The sequence below is a fragment of the Dromiciops gliroides genome, chromosome 3, assembly GCF_019393635.1.
Source record: "Dromiciops gliroides isolate mDroGli1 chromosome 3, mDroGli1.pri, whole genome shotgun sequence".
Lineage (NCBI taxonomy): Eukaryota > Metazoa > Chordata > Mammalia > Microbiotheria > Microbiotheriidae > Dromiciops > Dromiciops gliroides.
Genome location: NC_057863.1, coordinates 475,417,150 through 475,434,452, shown reverse-complemented (window position 1 = coordinate 475,434,452; position 17,303 = coordinate 475,417,150). Strand labels below are relative to the sequence as shown.

Sequence of the window (17,303 nt, the reverse complement as noted above, 5' to 3'; positions counted from 1 at the left end):
AAAAAAAAAATTAACTACATGTTGCAAAATAGAGAAAGAAGGGGGAGGCAGCTAGATGGTACAGTGGATAAAGTACCAGCTCTGGATTCAGAAGGAACTGAGTTCAAATCCAGCCTCAGAACCTTGACACTTACTAGCTGTGTGACCTTGGGCAAGTCATTTAACCCTCATCACTCCTCCAACACCACCCCCCTCCCCCCGAAAAATAGAGAAGGATTGGACCTGTGATTTCATTGATGCAGAAATTTCTCAGGTGAGGAAACTAACAATGGTCCTGGAGTCAAGAAGACCTGTGTTTAAATAAGATCTCAGACACTTAGTAGTTTTGTGATCCTGGGCACATAACTTAACCTTTGCCTACCTCACTTTTTTATCTGGAAATATTACCCAACTCCCAGGGATTATTGGAAGGTTCAAATGAGATAATATTATAAGATGCTATTTAAATGCTAGCTTAGTAGTCATAGAGAGTTACCCAGAATGGTAAGAGATTAACTGGCTTTCCCAAGGTCCCACAGTGAGTATGTATCAAAGACAAGAGTCTAACCTGGATCTTCCTTGGCTTTAAGGCTAGTTTGCTGTCCATTACTTCATGCTGCCACTCAAATACAGGATGTCCCAGAAGTATTAGTGTAGTCTTTATATGCTGTCATTGTAAAATATACTACTTTATTTCCATTTTTCTGGAGAATGGTTTAACTTTTGGGGTTTGAACTATCAATATTAAATAAGTGAAACTGATCTTTTGCTCATCATGTAATCATTTTCTTAGAGGCTGACTTTTTAAATCTAGTGCAAATTATCTAAATTGGACTCTTCTCTGTTGTTGTTTTTAGATTTTTTGGATTCCTCTGTCAAAAGAAAATGTTTACAATTTAATCCTGAAGAGCAGACTGTCTCCTTAACTGGTCATGGCAAAACAATGCAGGAAGAATATTTTAATGAAAGCAGCTTTCCTCATAATGAAGTAACATCTCAGGATATAGATTTTAAAGAAGTAAAAATTAATAGAGGGGATCTAGAGTCAGCTATAACAGAAGTTGGTAATCAATCACAGTCTCAAGAAAGAGGCCACAACAATTCTTCAGGAAGTCCAATAATTTCAGATATAAAAGAACAAGTCTTGGCTGCAGCATGCTTCCTGGCAAGAAAACATACAGAAATGGAATTGGGGAATATTGGAAAAACTATTCACTTTCCAACAAGAAATAGAACTTTAAATGACCCTGTTAATTCCATTATTAATACTTTAACTCAGCTTCCTCAGGATCCACCAGAACTTTCTGTTGTGATTTATGGAGAAAAGGAACCTTTATGCAAAATGAAACAAAAACTAAAATTTAGGAGAAACTCTGATTCAGCTTTTATCATAAATAAAGTTAGTTCTGAACTAACAAAGAACTTTGATAATAGCTGCTCTAAGAAGAATCAAGAAACTGAAGTTTTAAATGAAATTTCAGGAGAAACTCAAATGTCATCTGAAAAATGCAAAGAAATTTCAGTTTCTTTGGGGGCACAGGTCAACAAAAATACTGACCTCTTTGTAAGCATAAAAGACCAAGAAAAAACAGCTCCTGAATCATACCTTGAAGAACATTTGACTTTAAATAAAGACAGTTTCCTTATTCAAACAATAGATAAAAAGAATGTGCAGACTATGGAAAGTTTTGAGGAACTCTTTCAGACTAATTCCTGTTATTTAGGAGAGTCCATTCCTGAGAATTCTACAGAAATAGATTGTACACAGACAGTTCATGAGTTGTGCACAGAAGATTCTTTTTCATTGGAGGTGGTTCCCAAATTTACAGAAGACAGCCAGAATCAAAACCAGGCTCCAAAATTTGCCTATGAATGTATATCATCATGTAAAAATGTTCATTCAAAAAGTACTATTGATACTAAAATGAAATCAAAGAGAAATGAAGATAATTATTTGGGAAAGTGGGTGGGAAATTCCAATCCTGACTCAAATAAGAATTTTGGTAGTGGATTCAAAACAGCTCCCAATAAGGAGATAATACTCTCTGAACACAATATTAAGAAAGGGAAACATTTCTTCAGAGACATTGAACAGCACTGTAACAGTTGCTGTTCTATAGAAATTGTAGATACTTCAACTTTAGTAGCAGCAGAAAATATCAAGACAGATTTAGATTCTGAAAACCAAATCAAGAATTCTTTCCCAGATTGGAATCAAGAGGCAAGTCATACTATATCTAAGGATGTACAGAGTAACATATTTGTTATTAATAAGAAAGATACTGATGTGACTGTGGAAGATATGTCTTCCCCAAAAGATCTTGATCTTAACCACAGTTTAACAGCTAGCCAAAAAGCAGAAATTGCAGAGCTTTCCACGATATTGGAAGAAACGGGAAGCCAGTTTGAATTTACACAGTTCAGAAAACAAAATCCTACAGTACAGACGTTTGAAATAGCCACCAACAAAAAAGGATATGAGTTAGCCAACTTAAATACTTGTGAGGTCCAGAACAATACTGAACTTGATTATTTTGGAGCTATAGATGAGGTAAATAAGAGAGCTCCTCAACAAGTAGATTTAAATGTGAACTCTGAAGTAATAATTGATGTAAAACAAAAAACTGTTAATTTACCAAAAAGTAACTCTGGACAAGGCACCTCTTCCGATATTTTTACTGAAAATGAAATTGAATTTAAAGGCTTTTGTTCTGCTCTTGGAAGAAAGATGAATGTTTCTAATGAAGCTTTACAAAAAGCTATGAAATTATTCAGTGATATTGAGGAAACACCTCTGCAAAATTTGAGAAATTGTTCCTTAGATAAAACTCGTAAGTCTAATATTCCTATATTCACAATTGCAAATCATAGCCATTTCAAAGATTTTAAAAGGAAAGATGCAGAATGCTTATTATACAAATCACAAAATGTTGAGAATAATTCTGCCTTTTTTGTTGAAGAAAACATAGTAAATTATAGCAGAGACCCAGAAAACAAAAAGAGTAGTTCATTACCTATTAGTTCACATAAAGATAATAGTAAATTAAAAAGATCTGTTGAACCTATTTCAAATAATAACTGTCAAAGAGAAATGAATGGCTTGTCATTGATTGGTCAGCAAAATATGCATCTGGGAATGTCTAACCAACTTAAAAAACAAGAAAATTATCAAATTAAGGAAGAATTGTTAGATTTTACTTGCTTAGGAGAAGCTGTTAAAGATGAAGAAATGTTTACCCTGAACATAAGCCAAGTGGAACAGTTGTTTTCTAATCAAAAGGAGCAAAAAATTAAAGAAAATGAAAATTCCTATGACTTACAGCATTTTCAGACTGCAAGTGGTAGAGATATTATGGTCTCCAAGGAATCTTTCAATAAAGTTACACACCTATTTGCTGAAGAATGCTCAGTAGAAGAATTAAATAAATTTTCATTTCCTTTGATTTTGAAAATGCCAAATGTTGCTCATAATAAACCAATGGAACATTTAGGGAAAGAGAAAAAAAACTTAGTTGAAAGTGAAACAAAAGAAATGGCTCTTGATGCTACTAAAAATCAGTTGATATCTATCCAACAGGTACCAAAAATTGAAAACAGAAAATGGGAAACTCATAGTATGGTGGGTTTTCATACAGCTAGTGGAGAAAAAGTTAGAATTTCAAAGGAATCTTTGGCTAAAGTAAAGCACTTTTTTGTTGAGAACAATTTAGAAAATGATGTTACTAACATTAAGAATCTTGAGACAGAACTTTTTAAGAAAAGGGAAAAAATTAATAAAAAACATGGACGAGCTTATGAAACGGTTGAGTTAAATAATGCCCAAGTGTGGGAAAAAATGCAAAGCTATAAGGATAGTGATGAAAAAGTCCTTGTTTCTGTTACAACGGCAGATCTACCTAAAATAACTGATAGTGCTCTTTCTACTGAACCTTCAAATAGTGTTTTATTTGAAGAAAAGCTATCAGGAAATAAAGAAAATTGTAGATTATCTGATGCAAAACAGTGTACTCATTTGCCTATTGAAATTTCAGGTTTGGGATTTTACACAGGACACGGTAAAAGCATTTCTGTAAGTGAGACTTCATTATTGGAAGCAAGAAAACGGCTTAGAGAGAGAGAGTTAGAAGGAAAAACTAAAGCTTCAGATATGTTTATCTCTTGTGTTGATGAGGCCATATATTTAAAAGCAGACTCTGATGTCCATATGGAGAAACTTGTCCCTTTAAATACTTCAAATAATATATCGTCAGTTGAAGGTAACAAAAATCATATCTCTGATAAGCAGGACTCAGCTAATTTAAGTAATAATATGTCAAACATTAAACATAATTTAAAACATAACACAAAAAAGACTGATTTTTGTCATTCAGATGATGCAGATTTCTTCCCAGAACATAAATCTGATAAAGAAATGTCATGTCTTAAGGCAAGGCCACCTGCATTCACTACAGCAAGTGGCAAGACAGTTCACATCTCAAATGAAGCAGTACAAAAAGCAAGAGAAATGTTTATAAACGATTGTGATAAGTTCCCTAGACTAAACATTGAGACCAAATCAGAAAATAATGAAATAGAAATTGTAAAAGATTTTTCTAAGATATTGGAAAACAAAGAGGACATTTCCCTTAAATCTTTAGATGGCAAGAAAAGGAGTATGTCCACAACTGATATTTTTGTTTCAAATAAAAATTACCATAAATTAGGACAATTTGAAAGTATGTCTACAAATACTGGGTTAGATATGGACTCTGAACTGTCACATTGTCAAAGAAATTCTAAAACTTCAGATTTGTATAAATCTATTATGGGAAGACTGCCTCAGTGTAGCTCTTCTGTTGGAATTTTTTGTACAGCAAATGGCAAACCTGTGCAAGTATCAGATAATTCATTAAAGAAAGCCAGAAAAGTATTTTCTGAAATAGAAAATAATTCTGAGCAATTACTTTTCATGACATCATTTAAAGATAGTGAAAACCACCCAGAAACATTAATAGGAGAAGAAAATGCCATCCTACATACAAAAACTAACTTAAAATCACAAAAGAAAGACTATTTAAGCAATATGCTGAATTTACATAACAATTCTGGATTTAGTACAGCAAGTGGAAAACAGGTTTTAATCTCTGAAAATGCATTAAAGAAAGTTAAAGGTATGTTAGTAGAATTTGATTTAATGAAAAATGAATGTTGTCTTGAGCGTTTACCTGGATCTATACAAGATATTACACCAAAAGCTCTGTCTCCTGTTTGTACTGATGGTGGTAAAAACCCAAAACATATTGCAAATTCCAAAAATGAAGAAACTTGTAATAAAGAGCTTAACTTCTCAAATAATTGTAATGTTGAAATAAATTCTTCAGAAAATAGTAGCACTACTAAAGTTTCTTGTGATCATTTTAAGCAAGACAAGATGCAGTCACCTTTAGAAACCAATTTGACTCCTGCTAAAGATGTTTCATTTTTGAAGAAAGAACAAGTTGGCCTTAGGAATGTGAACATGGAAGGTGATGGAATTTTAGATGATCTTCCTGTCCAAAGAAGCCTACAAGTTTCTTCTCCTGACTCCAAAGCCCCAGAAAACTCTCTTGAAAGAGAAGCAATGGAAATTGCCAAAGCTTTTATGCAAGATGATGAACTTACAGATTCTGAATTGCCTTATAATACAAAACCATCCTTTTTTACTTATAAAAACAAAGAAGAGCGCATGCAGCTAAATTCAAGATTTGGGAAACGAAGGATAGAAAACCGTGCCTCATATGGTAAGTCTCAAAAAAAATTTTTTTTTCTATTTCCAATTTGGTAGTTAAATAGAATGAATCCCCTTATTTGATATTACTGATCTAACCAAATTGTGTTAGACTTTTATGTAGATTATGTTTGGGAGAGTGTAATTTGACTCATTCTTGAGTCCATGAAAGAGTAAATCCTAATGGTAGTTACTTATATTCAGGTATTTTAAAATAGATAATAACAAATGTTTTTATTTATAGTACAATAATATATGAATATTACAGGGCCATTTGGTAACTATAGATAGATGTGGAGTCTTCGTTTCATTTCATCAACCTTTAGCATTTTCCTTTAGAAAAGTGTGGGGGGGAATCAAATAAATGGGGAGTAAAATCTTAAAACTATGAACACAGCCATTTACATTCTGATTTTAGGAGAAATGTATTTCAAGTGAATCATCACATATCACATCATATACAGCGAATCAAAGTTTGATCAATATGAATGCTCCCCCTCCAATAGTTCACCTCACAGCCTGCAGTTGCTTCTTGTTTTAATCCTTGAATATTGTGTTTATAATTTTTGCCATTCCAAGTTTGACTTCTGTGTGACACAATTCTTGTATGTGGATTGGATAGGGGACTAGGGGAAATGTAAATTCTTGGCTTCTAGGTCCCTTCATACTTCAGTACCTCAAAAATCTATTATAATTAGTGTGGCTATTTCCTCTATTGACATAATTTGTAAATTTTCTATGACTTACTGAAGAATTTCATTGTCAAAAAAATTATTATTTTGCAGACAGTTGCTGTCTGACCATGCTTTTAGCTAGGCTAATCCTTTTTTTTGTTTGTTTTTGGTGAGGCAATTGGGGTTAAGTTACTTGCTTAGGGTCACACAGCTAGTAAGTGTTAAGTGTCTGAGACTGGACTTGAACTCAGGTCCTCCTGACTCCAAGTCCAGTGCTCTAAGCACTGTGCCACCCAGCTGCCCCTAGGCTAATTCTTGAATGACAGATTTCACCAGGGCCATACATGAAGCTCTTCTGGCTTAGTGTGGGATCTTCCAGTTTCAAGTGCTATCATAACCTTCAGGGTAAGACTTTAGTACGGGGGTGTGTATGTGTGCACGTGCCTGCATGCATTATATGTGTGCGTGTGTGTGTGTGTGTGTGTGTGTGTGTGTGTGTGTATATATGTGTATTAAATCAACTTTCTTCATAACTTCAAGTCTGTAACTTAAATTTACATTTTTAAATAAATTTGTCACATTTTGATAAATTGGGTTGCTGAAAGCTACTACTAGTTTCCTAACAATTTCATATTCAGCTTTCCTTTAAAAATGGTATTGCTATGCAGGCTATGAGATACACAATATATGACATCTATATATTCACAATTAATATGCTCTTTTTTATTTGGTTTGTCACAACAGGAGTTGAACTTTGTATATTTCTCAAGAAGATAAAATAATTTCATTTTACCTAATTGATTTTTGATTTTTCCTTTGGTTCAGTGGCCCTTGATTTTTTTTTTCTGTTTAGAATTTTATTTTCCAAAATATATGTAAAAACAAATTTTGACAACAATTTTTTTAAACTTTATGTTCCAATTTCTCTTCCTCCTTTCCAACCCCCCACCCCGAAGAGCTCAAGCAATTCAATATAAATTATACATGAGTGGTCATGGAAAACATCCTCACATTAGCTAGGTTGTGAGAGAAAACAGATAAAAAACAAAACTTCAGATTAAGGAATTGTCAAAAAAAATGTGTTTCAATCTGTTTTCAGATAACATCAGTTCGTTCTCTGTAGATGGATTGCAATTTTCATAAGTCTTTCAGGGTTATATTGGATCATTGCCTTGTTGAAAATAACCACATGCTTCCTAGCTGATCATCTTACATTATTATTATTATTTTGTATACAGTACATTTCACTCTGCTTCAGTTCATGTAGGCCTTTCCAGGTTTTTTTGATAGCATCCTGTTCATCATAACTTTTATACAGTACCTTAAACTTGACAAAGAATTTTCTTCACAATAGCCCAGCAAAGTAGGTACCATACATTTTGCCATTATAGTCGATCATCATAATTATTTCCCTCCATCCTATTCCCTTCCCATGATATTTACTCTATTTTCTATATTCTTTTACCCTATTCCTCCTCAAAAGTGTTTTATTTCTGACTGCTCCTCCCCCACTCTGCCCTCCATTTTTTCACCCTTTCTTCTTTATTCTCTTCCCTTCCTACTTTCCTGTAGGATTAAATAGATTACTCCTCCCAATTGGGTGTGAATGTTATCCCTCTTTGAGCCCACTCTCTTGAGATTAAGGTCTTTGAGCTGATTCTGTGTTCTAAATTTTTCTTCCCTCCCTCCTCACCCCTCCCTATGAAATCAAGCAATTCAATATGTCATATTTCTGCTGTTATGCAGAACATCTTCACCTTCCTTGAAAGCGTTTTGCTTTTTAATGCTCCCTCCCCCAATCTGCCTTTCCCTCCTTCCCCTCTTCTCCCCCCACCCTTATCTCCTTCCCCTCCCACTTCCCTGAGGGCAAAAATATATTACTATACCCACTTGAGTATGTATGTTATTCCCTCTTTGAGCCAATTCTGATGATAGTGAGGTTCACTCACTCCCCCACTCCTTCCCCCTCTTCCCCTCTCATCCATAAGCTTTTTTCTTATTTCCTTCATGTGAACTACTTTCCCCAGTCCACCTCTCACTTTCTCCCTCTCCCAGTCCATTCCTCCTACCCCTCAACCCTATTTTAAAGATGTCATCATGGATTACCTAGGTGGCACAATGGACAAAGCATTAGCCCTGGACCCAGGAGGCCCCAAGCCCAAATCCAGCCCCAGACATAAGACACCCCACCCTGCTTGCCCCACAAAGAACATGGATAAACAAAAAATAAATGCTTTACAGATATCATCCCTTCATGTTCAGTTCAGACCTGTGTCCTCTGTGAATTTCTTACTGGGAAAGTTCTTATGAGTTTGAAGTATTATCATCCCATGTAGGAATGTAAACAGTTTAATCTTTTAATATCCCTCATGATTTCTTTTTCCTGTTTACCTTTTTATGCTTCTCCAGGGTCTTGTATTTGAAAGCGAAATTTTCTGTTCGCTTCAGGTCTTTTCATCACAAATGCCTGAAAGTCCTCTTTTTCATTGAAGTTCCATTTTTTCCTCTGAAAGATTATAATCAGTTTTGCTGGTTGCATGATTCTTGGCTGTAATCCCAGTTCCTTTGCTCTCTGGAATATCATATTCCATGCCCTCTAGTCCTTTAATGTAGATGGTGCTAGATCTTGTTTTATCCTTATTGTAGCTCGACAGTATTTGAATTGTTTCTTTCTAGCAGCTTACAATATTTCCTCCTTGACCTGGGAACTCTGGAATTTGGCTATAATATTCTGGGGGTTTTCCTTTTGGGATCTCTTTCAGGAAGTGATCGGTGGATTCTTTCAATTTCTGTTTTGCCTTCTGCTTCTAGAATATGTAGGCTGTTCCAAGCTTCAGAGGGTCCCTGGTGTTTTGATTTGAGGGATGGCAGTTTTTTCTTTCATTTGGCCTGTTCTCTGGTCTGAAGATAACCTCAAGCCAAATTGCTAATTAACCAGCCAGCAGAATTATGTGTGCTATGGATCTTAGCTTCCTCTGGCCTGTGCCCCTCCCCGACCTGGGCCTCCTGCTGCTCAGGATTTCTTCCTGGCTCCCTGCTGTGGTGGGATAGCTGAATTCCTCCTTAGGTCCTGCAGATACCCCTGTATTCCGCCCCGACCCCCCCCCCCCACCAGCTGTTCAGCCCTCTCACCCGACCATAAGCTTAGTTTTAGAAGACACAGGTGCTGCAGCTGGATTGGAGGCTATGGGGAAAGTTCCTCTTGAGCAGTATGCAAGGCATCCATGTTGGCGTAATTGTGGGGTTGGATTCTGCTCACAACCCAGTATGGCCCCCTTTAATCTGGAAAATAATCTCAGCCTGTCTTTTTGTGGATTTTGTGGCTCCAGGACTTGTTTTATTGCTGTTTTGGGGGTGTGGCCCTTGATTTTTTTTTTTTGGTGGGGCAATGAGGGTTAAGTGATTTGCCTGGGGTCACATAGCTAGTAAGTGTCCAGTGTCTGAGGCTGGATTTGAACTCAGGTCCTCCTGAATCCAGGGCCCATGCTTTACCCACTGTGCCACACCCCTGTGGCCCTTGATTTTTAAAATTTCCATCTTCCTACCATAAAGTTACCTCACTATGATACTTTTACTCTATGTTTTTAGCTGTTATACACAGTAATGACTTATTTATTAGATACGTGTATTGTTTTCTGAAAATTAGGAGATACCTTTAGAAAATTTAAAACCCTACCTAATCTGGCTATATATAAAGAAATAGAATTAGCACATAGAAATCAAAGTCAGAAATCCTGGTCAAATGAGATCATTTTCACCTAGGAAACTTTGTCTTGGAAATAACAATTTTCAGGGGGCAGCTAGGTTGCATAGTGGATAAAGCACCGGCCCTGGATTCAGAAGGACCTGAGCTCAAATTCAGACTCAGACACTTGACACTTACTAGCTGTGTGACCCTGGGCAAATCACTTAACCCTCATTGCCCTGCCTTAAAAAAATAAAAAAGAAAGAAAGAATAATTTTCAAAGCATTGAAAAAATCATTTTTCTGAGGTATCTCAGAAGGGTGATTAAATTCAAAATGCCATGGTTTAATTCATTTGAATGAAATTTATTAAGCACTTCATGTAAGGTCCTGTACTTGGTGTTGGGAATACAAGGGCAAATATGGAAGTCCCAGTTGTCAAGAAGCTTGATGGCACTCTTGGAGAAATTCAACTTGTGTACAGATAAATAAATACAAAAATCTTCAGGAAATGTGAGGCAGTATTAGGAGGTAGTAGGTACTGAACTGAAACTTGAAGAAAACCTGGGCTGAGTTCTAAAAAGTAGAGGTGAGAAAGAATTACATTCTAGATATGGGGTTTGTCCTATATAAGGCATGGGGGTCAGGAGATCCTTTTTGAGGAAGAACAACCTTGTAGTTAGTCAGAAAATATGGGGGAGGAGGTGACGAAATAAGACTCAAAAGGCAGATTGTAATTAGACTGACTCACCAATAATGGAATTTGTATTTGAACTTATAAGCAGTTGAGAGACACTGACATCTTCATGAATAGGTCTTAAGAAGATTGTTTTGGTACCTCTTTGAAGGGAGAAGGAAGTGATTAGGAGATGAACAATGGGGCAAGTTCATGAAGGATAGTGGAAAGTTTGGGATCAAAGGCACTTGGAGAAGAGCCACTTGTTTGCCAGGGACAGTAGCAGAGGAAAGAAGGGCGGGGGTTATGTCAGAGAATTTTGGGGTGTAGAATTCAGGAAAAAGAAAGTTTATGGCATTGCCTCTATTTCCTAAGTAAGGTTGAGGTCAAGATACTTTGCTGAGAGAGAAGTGGGAGGCAGTAGTTTATGGGGCTTGAAAAGAAAAGGTTTGGAGCAGAGAGCATAATAGAGTCAGAACAGAGAAGGATGAAAGGATTACCGTACTGCAATGAAGCCCAGCTAAGATTAAGTAGCAGATTTGTACTGGATCCAGTTGTCATGATTATGTGACTTTAACAGCATGTGAGAAGAAACAAAGAAGCTGTCTTGGGGTGTTGGGGAGGTGGGGTGGTGGGGTGACCTAGGGTTGGGAATCTGGTAATACATGAGTCACAATAGAAAAAGTAACAAGAGTAGAGGACACTGTAAAATCAAACTGGTTAACTATAGGGTCAAGATTTCAGGGGCAAGAAATTGATACTAGAACAGCAATAGATAGATGAACTGGAGGTCACAGTAAAGATGAAGTTTAGATTATCGGTAAGGAGTAGGAGAGATGCCAAGAGAATGGAAAAAAATAAAGACTTTACGTTCCCAGAAGTTGCAATCAGAACATAAATAACTACCTATCATATATCTGCTTTTTCATCTTTATTTAATCTTTAAGAGAATGATCTACCTGTATAGACTTGAAAATACAAGAGGAGAAAAGGAAAGTTTTGCAGATGATTCTCTACAGCAGATTACATCTTCACAAAGCTAAAAAGAGGACAAGATGTGTTTTTGGATTAGCAAAAAGCAGTTGGCTGGATCAAGGAAAGACTCCTCCTACAATTAGTTTTTCATGCAGATGTAACCCCAGAAATCTGTTCGTCTATTATTGTCAAGTGAGGCATAATAGGGAAATATATGCTTATCTAAGATGTTCACCACTTATGAAGAATGTCTTATCCAGACAATGAGGTCTTACATCTCTGTTTCTGGATGGCAGATTAAAGCTGTCTCTCTAACATTGGAGGGCCTTCTCAGTAAGACCCAAGATTATTGAAAAGATATTAGTTGTTAGAATTTTTCCGCCCTCTTCCCATTATGGGATTCTCTGATTTTGTTGAGGACACCACCATTCTTCCAGCTTTCCAGGATTCATAAGCATGGCATTGTCCTTGGCTCCTCCCTCCCTCACCCAAGGTATCTAGTCATTTACCAACTCTTGCTATTTATACTGTCACAGCATCTTGAGCATCTGACTCCTTTCTCTACTCAAAGTCACCACCTTAGTTTAGGCTTTCATTACATCCCACTTGGCATATTTCAATAGCCTCCTGTATGGTTTCCCTGTCTCAAGTCTTTTTCCCCTTCAATACAATTTCTAGACAGCTACCAAAGTGATTTTCCTTAAACGCAGATTTGACCTTGTTACTGTCCTAGTTGGTTATCTCTAGTGCCTTCCTATTGCCTCAGGGTTAAAGTAGCATGCATCTAGGATGCCCTCTCCACCTCTGCCTCCTGGAAAGGCTCACTCAAGACCAAGCTCAAGAATCCTTTTTGTATGACTGAACCATTCCCACCCCTACCTCCAATTTCTTGTGCCCTTTCTTCCTGACTACCTTGTGTTTTATTCTGTTTCTGCCCATAGAACAGAAGCCCCTTCATCATAGGGATGATTTCATTTTTTTGTCTTTGTATCCCTGACACCTTAGCACAGTTCCTGACATGTAGTTTGTCCTCATTAATCCTTGCTGGTTGATTGCTTGAAACAAAATGTAATGAAAAAATTCCTATTGTCCAGAATGATATGCAGCAAGAATGGATTAAACAGCTAAATTATTTTGTACATCCACTGCCAGTGGACAGCAAGTTGAGTCCAGAATTGAATAGGAGGAAGAGAGTGAGCTAGATTGCATTTGGCAAGTTTCACAGGGCTTTTAATGGTTCTCAAGCTTCTTCTTAGAGCAAACATCTTGTCAACATGAATCTATTTTCCTGTTAATGTTGAATGGTTGTGAATCCTGTAACATTGTATTCTCTGAGGAGTCACAGTTGGAAGTGAACCAAAGGATTCAGTGGATACTATGGTAGGCACAAGTAGGCTGTGTCATTTTTGAAATTTTGTTGATGCTTCTTCTTATACCTCTTATTTACAAATGTACACACACATCCCTAAACTCACACACATACAGCAAAGAGAGTGAAATCTAAGTGACAAAAACCTTTTAATAGCATGTTCTTATACTGCATCATGTTCTCTAATCCCCTTACCTTTCTACCAAAAGGAGAAAAATGTGGTTATTGCTTGTTCTCTGAAACCATGACTGGACACTGCATTAATTTGAATTCTCCCTCCTTTTAATGTTTTTTGGGTTGTTGTTTTTTACATTTTTGTTGTGTATGTTTTTCATCTTGTTCTGTTTATTTGACTTTGCTTTAATTTAATTTAATGGTATATAACCACAGGCTATTCCACCACTCCACAATTACTATACACCCACTTTTGTTTCCAGAGTTTGTCTTAATCACATTTATATTAAAGTAGTATAAGGGATATATCAACAAGTGGATATATGAGCTGAGAACATATTAGGTTGATCATATCCAAGAGGGATAAAATGTATAGTCCGAGTGGACATAGAGTCCACTGAGATGCCTATGTAATATCAAAAAGTATACAATAAGGCTTCTGACACATTGGTAGATCTTCCCAAATTACCTTGTATGTAATTACTTTGTACATATTTGTATTTATATACTTTATGTTTATAAATGCAGGTGTACATGCACATGCTCACACACACCCTTGTTGTCTAATCCCCTCTTTATCTACTTTCCTTATACTTCATACTTTTAAGGATCAGCTTTTTTAGTGTGAACATTCTCTCCTCACACATAGCTAAGCTTCTTTATGCTTTAGCTTTAGTAAGCTGCAAGAGATAAAAATGTTATCATCCTGTGACCAACCTTCTAGTGATTGGTGAACTTTTCCAAACTTAATCTGGAGTGTTCCTCAGACATAATCCTGTACTCAAAGTAAGTCTTTCTATTTGGCATACATGCCAGAACTTATTCTACACATAAATAAATTTCAAGATCCTCAGATAACTTCCATTCCATTATAGGGCATCAAAACAGGGCTGGTTTAGTGGAGGATGTCTTTTATATGGTCAGAAATTGTGGTAGATGAATTTGGCACTGGAAAATGATTTCTTTATAATGCTTATAATCTTAGGCTAGAATAACATTCAAAGTGCTTTGGTTTTAAAGATAGATGGTTTATAATTTCAAGATAGAGCAGGTAACAAGTACAGTTTTTTAAAGATGTTTATTTCTTTTTAGGAGAACCCCCAATTAAAAGAAAATTGTTACATGAATTTGACAGAGCAGTGGAAAATCAAGAAAAATCTTTAAAACCTTCAAAAAGCAGTCCAGATGGTAAAAGCCTTTTTTTGGTCTTTTTTGGTTTTTTGTCTTGCTATGCAGGTATCATTATATGGTTTCTTTATGGTTGGTATGTAATTTTTTTTGAGGAAGAATTTATAGAATGCTACAATTGAGAGAATTCTTGTTTTTTTGTTGTTTTTGTTTGAAAATTCTTTGTTAATAGCACAGAGCTCAGTACAAAATAGGTGCAAAAGTATAAATAAGATGAAATGACTGAGGCTTTTCCCCAGGGCATGTCATAAGCAAGGGATACCTCTTATCCTCTGCCTCATGCATGGCTTCTCTTACTCCCAGAACATGCATCCCCCCACTTCCACTCCCAGTCTGTTTTGGGATTACCTCCACTCTTTTGCTTGGCTTGAGGCCACCACCCATGAGAGTACTGTCTCCATTCTGCCCCTTTCCTGGTGCCTGGTGATCAGGCTTTTGCTCAGTGTTTATATTCTCCTAACATACTCAAATTGAGGAAGACAACTGACCCCATATTTCCCCCTAGTTGCCACCTTCCTTCCCGTCTCTGCCTCCTCCCAAGAGTTGGGATAGCTAGGCATTGTATACACCACCAGGGCACAGGCCAAACTGACAAAGGGTCACCCATTCCTCTCTCCCCTCCACCCCTGGCAGTTGGTACCTTCCTCGACGGTGGTCTTGGGGTATACTAAGGTTGAAAGTTTTTCCTTCCCCCTACCCATTCCAGGTACCAGAATAGCTAATTACTACTCTGATAAGTAACTATTAGATGTGGCCACGAAGTAATAAGACTGTTTTGAAAAATTACCAGAAGTTGTGAGTCCAGATAATTGTTATCTTTCAAAGCAGTTGCCTAGAAAAGCTATGTACTTATCCCAGTTTTGTCATTACTTAAAAGACTTTTGGAACTGCTCTTATTGTATTGCCTTAAGAGCTAGTTTTTAGTCCACACAATAAACTATGTTTCATCATTTTATAGGTAATTGTTTAAAACTATAGTTAATTTTTTAAAAGGTAATGAGATTTAAAGCTCTTATAGATAAGGAAAATTGAGGCCCAATGAGGTTAAGGGAATTGTCTATGGTCACACAGGCAAAGCCAATTTAATTAAAACCCTTATTCACTAGACTTGGCTCCTACTGACAGTTTCCAAAAATCCAATCCATTCTCAAACTGAAAATGTACCACCATTTAGGATATATAAAAGAATATGATAGAGACTTTGAAAGCTACACTAGATAGCAGTTTGAAGAATGTTTTTAAGCATTGTCATTTAGTTGAAATTAGTGTACCAAATCTTAAGATGTGCTTGCAGGGGAGGGGGGGGATTCAGCACAACATTCATATGGATATTTAACATCTAGTATTTTTGTTAACTCTCTCATTTCTTATAGTCATACTTTGTATTTATTGATTTTTAAAATTAAAATGATAGAAACTAATACAAACAGATTATAAGACTGAAATATAAATTCTGTCTCTAAAAGCTAAGATCTTTCTGTATGGTTGGCTAATTGACTAAACCATTTGAAAGTTAGATTGTTGACACTGAGAGAAATAATGTAAATTTATTAAACAGTGACACTACTTGACCGTATGTGTTATATGCTAAGCAATTCAATTTTGTGAAGCCAAAATTTTTTTAGTGATTGTGAGTCAACTTTAAGTCATCAATACTGTTGGTAGGAAACCTAGCATAAGTGTTGTGAAGATGTGAAAAACTATGATCATGTCAGTTTCTTTTGAATAAGCATTTATAGTAAAAGAGATAAGTTGGTGGTAAAATCAGCCATTTGATTTTCATTAATATACTTTAATACTTTTCTTTTAGGCACGATGAAAGATAGGCGAATGTTTATGCACCATATTCCTTTAAAGCCAGTTACTTGTGATCCCTTTAGGTAAGAAGTATCCTTTTTAATTTAAAAATAGTTACGTTTTTTCAAATTTTCCAGTAAATTTTTATTTAATTTTCTGATCTGTATTCTCTCTTTCCCACTTCTGCTTTCTCTTACCCCATCTCCTATCTTCCTTTCAGAAAGCAAGAAAAACAAAGTTCCTGCTACACACACGGAAAGTCAAACAAAACAAATTCTTGCTTTGGTCATATCCCCTCTCTCTCCAATCTCTGTATCTTTTTTTTGTTTCAAAACAAAGGAAATATTATAGTATACTTCTTTCATGATCCTACTCATTAACAGGGTGTGTATAGAGAATATTGTATCATCTCTAGAATGTTTTCTGGAAATATTATATTCCTTTTGTCATTAAAATACACAACACTGGCGAAAAGGAATGCTAAATTAGCTAGGTGGCTCAGTGAATAGAGTGCTAGACCAGGAGTCTAGAAGACCTGAGTTCCGATTTGGTCTTGGGCACTTAATCATGTGACCTTGGGACAGTCACTTAACCTGTTTGCCTCAATTTCCTCATCTGAAAAATAGAGATAATAATAACACCTACCTTGCAGGATTGTGGTGAAGACCAAATGACATCATATTAGTAAAGAGCTTAACATAGTGCCTACAATATAGTAAGTGCTGTATAAATGCTAGCTATTCAATACAATGATCAAAGATAATTCCAAAGGACTTATAATGGAAAATGCTCTCCACATCCAGAAAAAAAGAACTCTGGAATCAGGATGCAGATTGAATCATACTGTTTTTACATTTTTTGTTTTTTTTGTTTTTTGAGGTTTTCCCTTTTTTTCTGATTCCTCTTTCACAACATGACTAATGCAAAAATATGTTTGATGTGATTGTACTTATATATAACTTATATCAGTTTGCTTTCTATCTTGGGGAAAGGGGAAGGAGAGGAGAGAGGGAGAAAAATTTGCAACTAGAAATCTTATAA

At 36.0% G+C, this 17,303-nt stretch overlaps 1 protein-coding gene across 1 annotated transcript in view; it reads left to right on the top strand.

Annotated features, from left to right (window-relative positions):
* The window catches only part of BRCA2 (BRCA2 DNA repair associated), a 77,157-nt gene that overhangs the window by 25,522 nt on the left and 34,332 nt on the right, over positions 1-17,303 (top strand). The window contains exons 10-12 of the mRNA XM_043996380.1: positions 837-5,738; positions 14,370-14,465; positions 16,276-16,345. Of these exons, the coding sequence (XP_043852315.1) occupies positions 837-5,738; positions 14,370-14,465; positions 16,276-16,345 (5,068 nt within the window). The remainder of the gene's footprint in view (positions 1-836; positions 5,739-14,369; positions 14,466-16,275; positions 16,346-17,303) is intronic.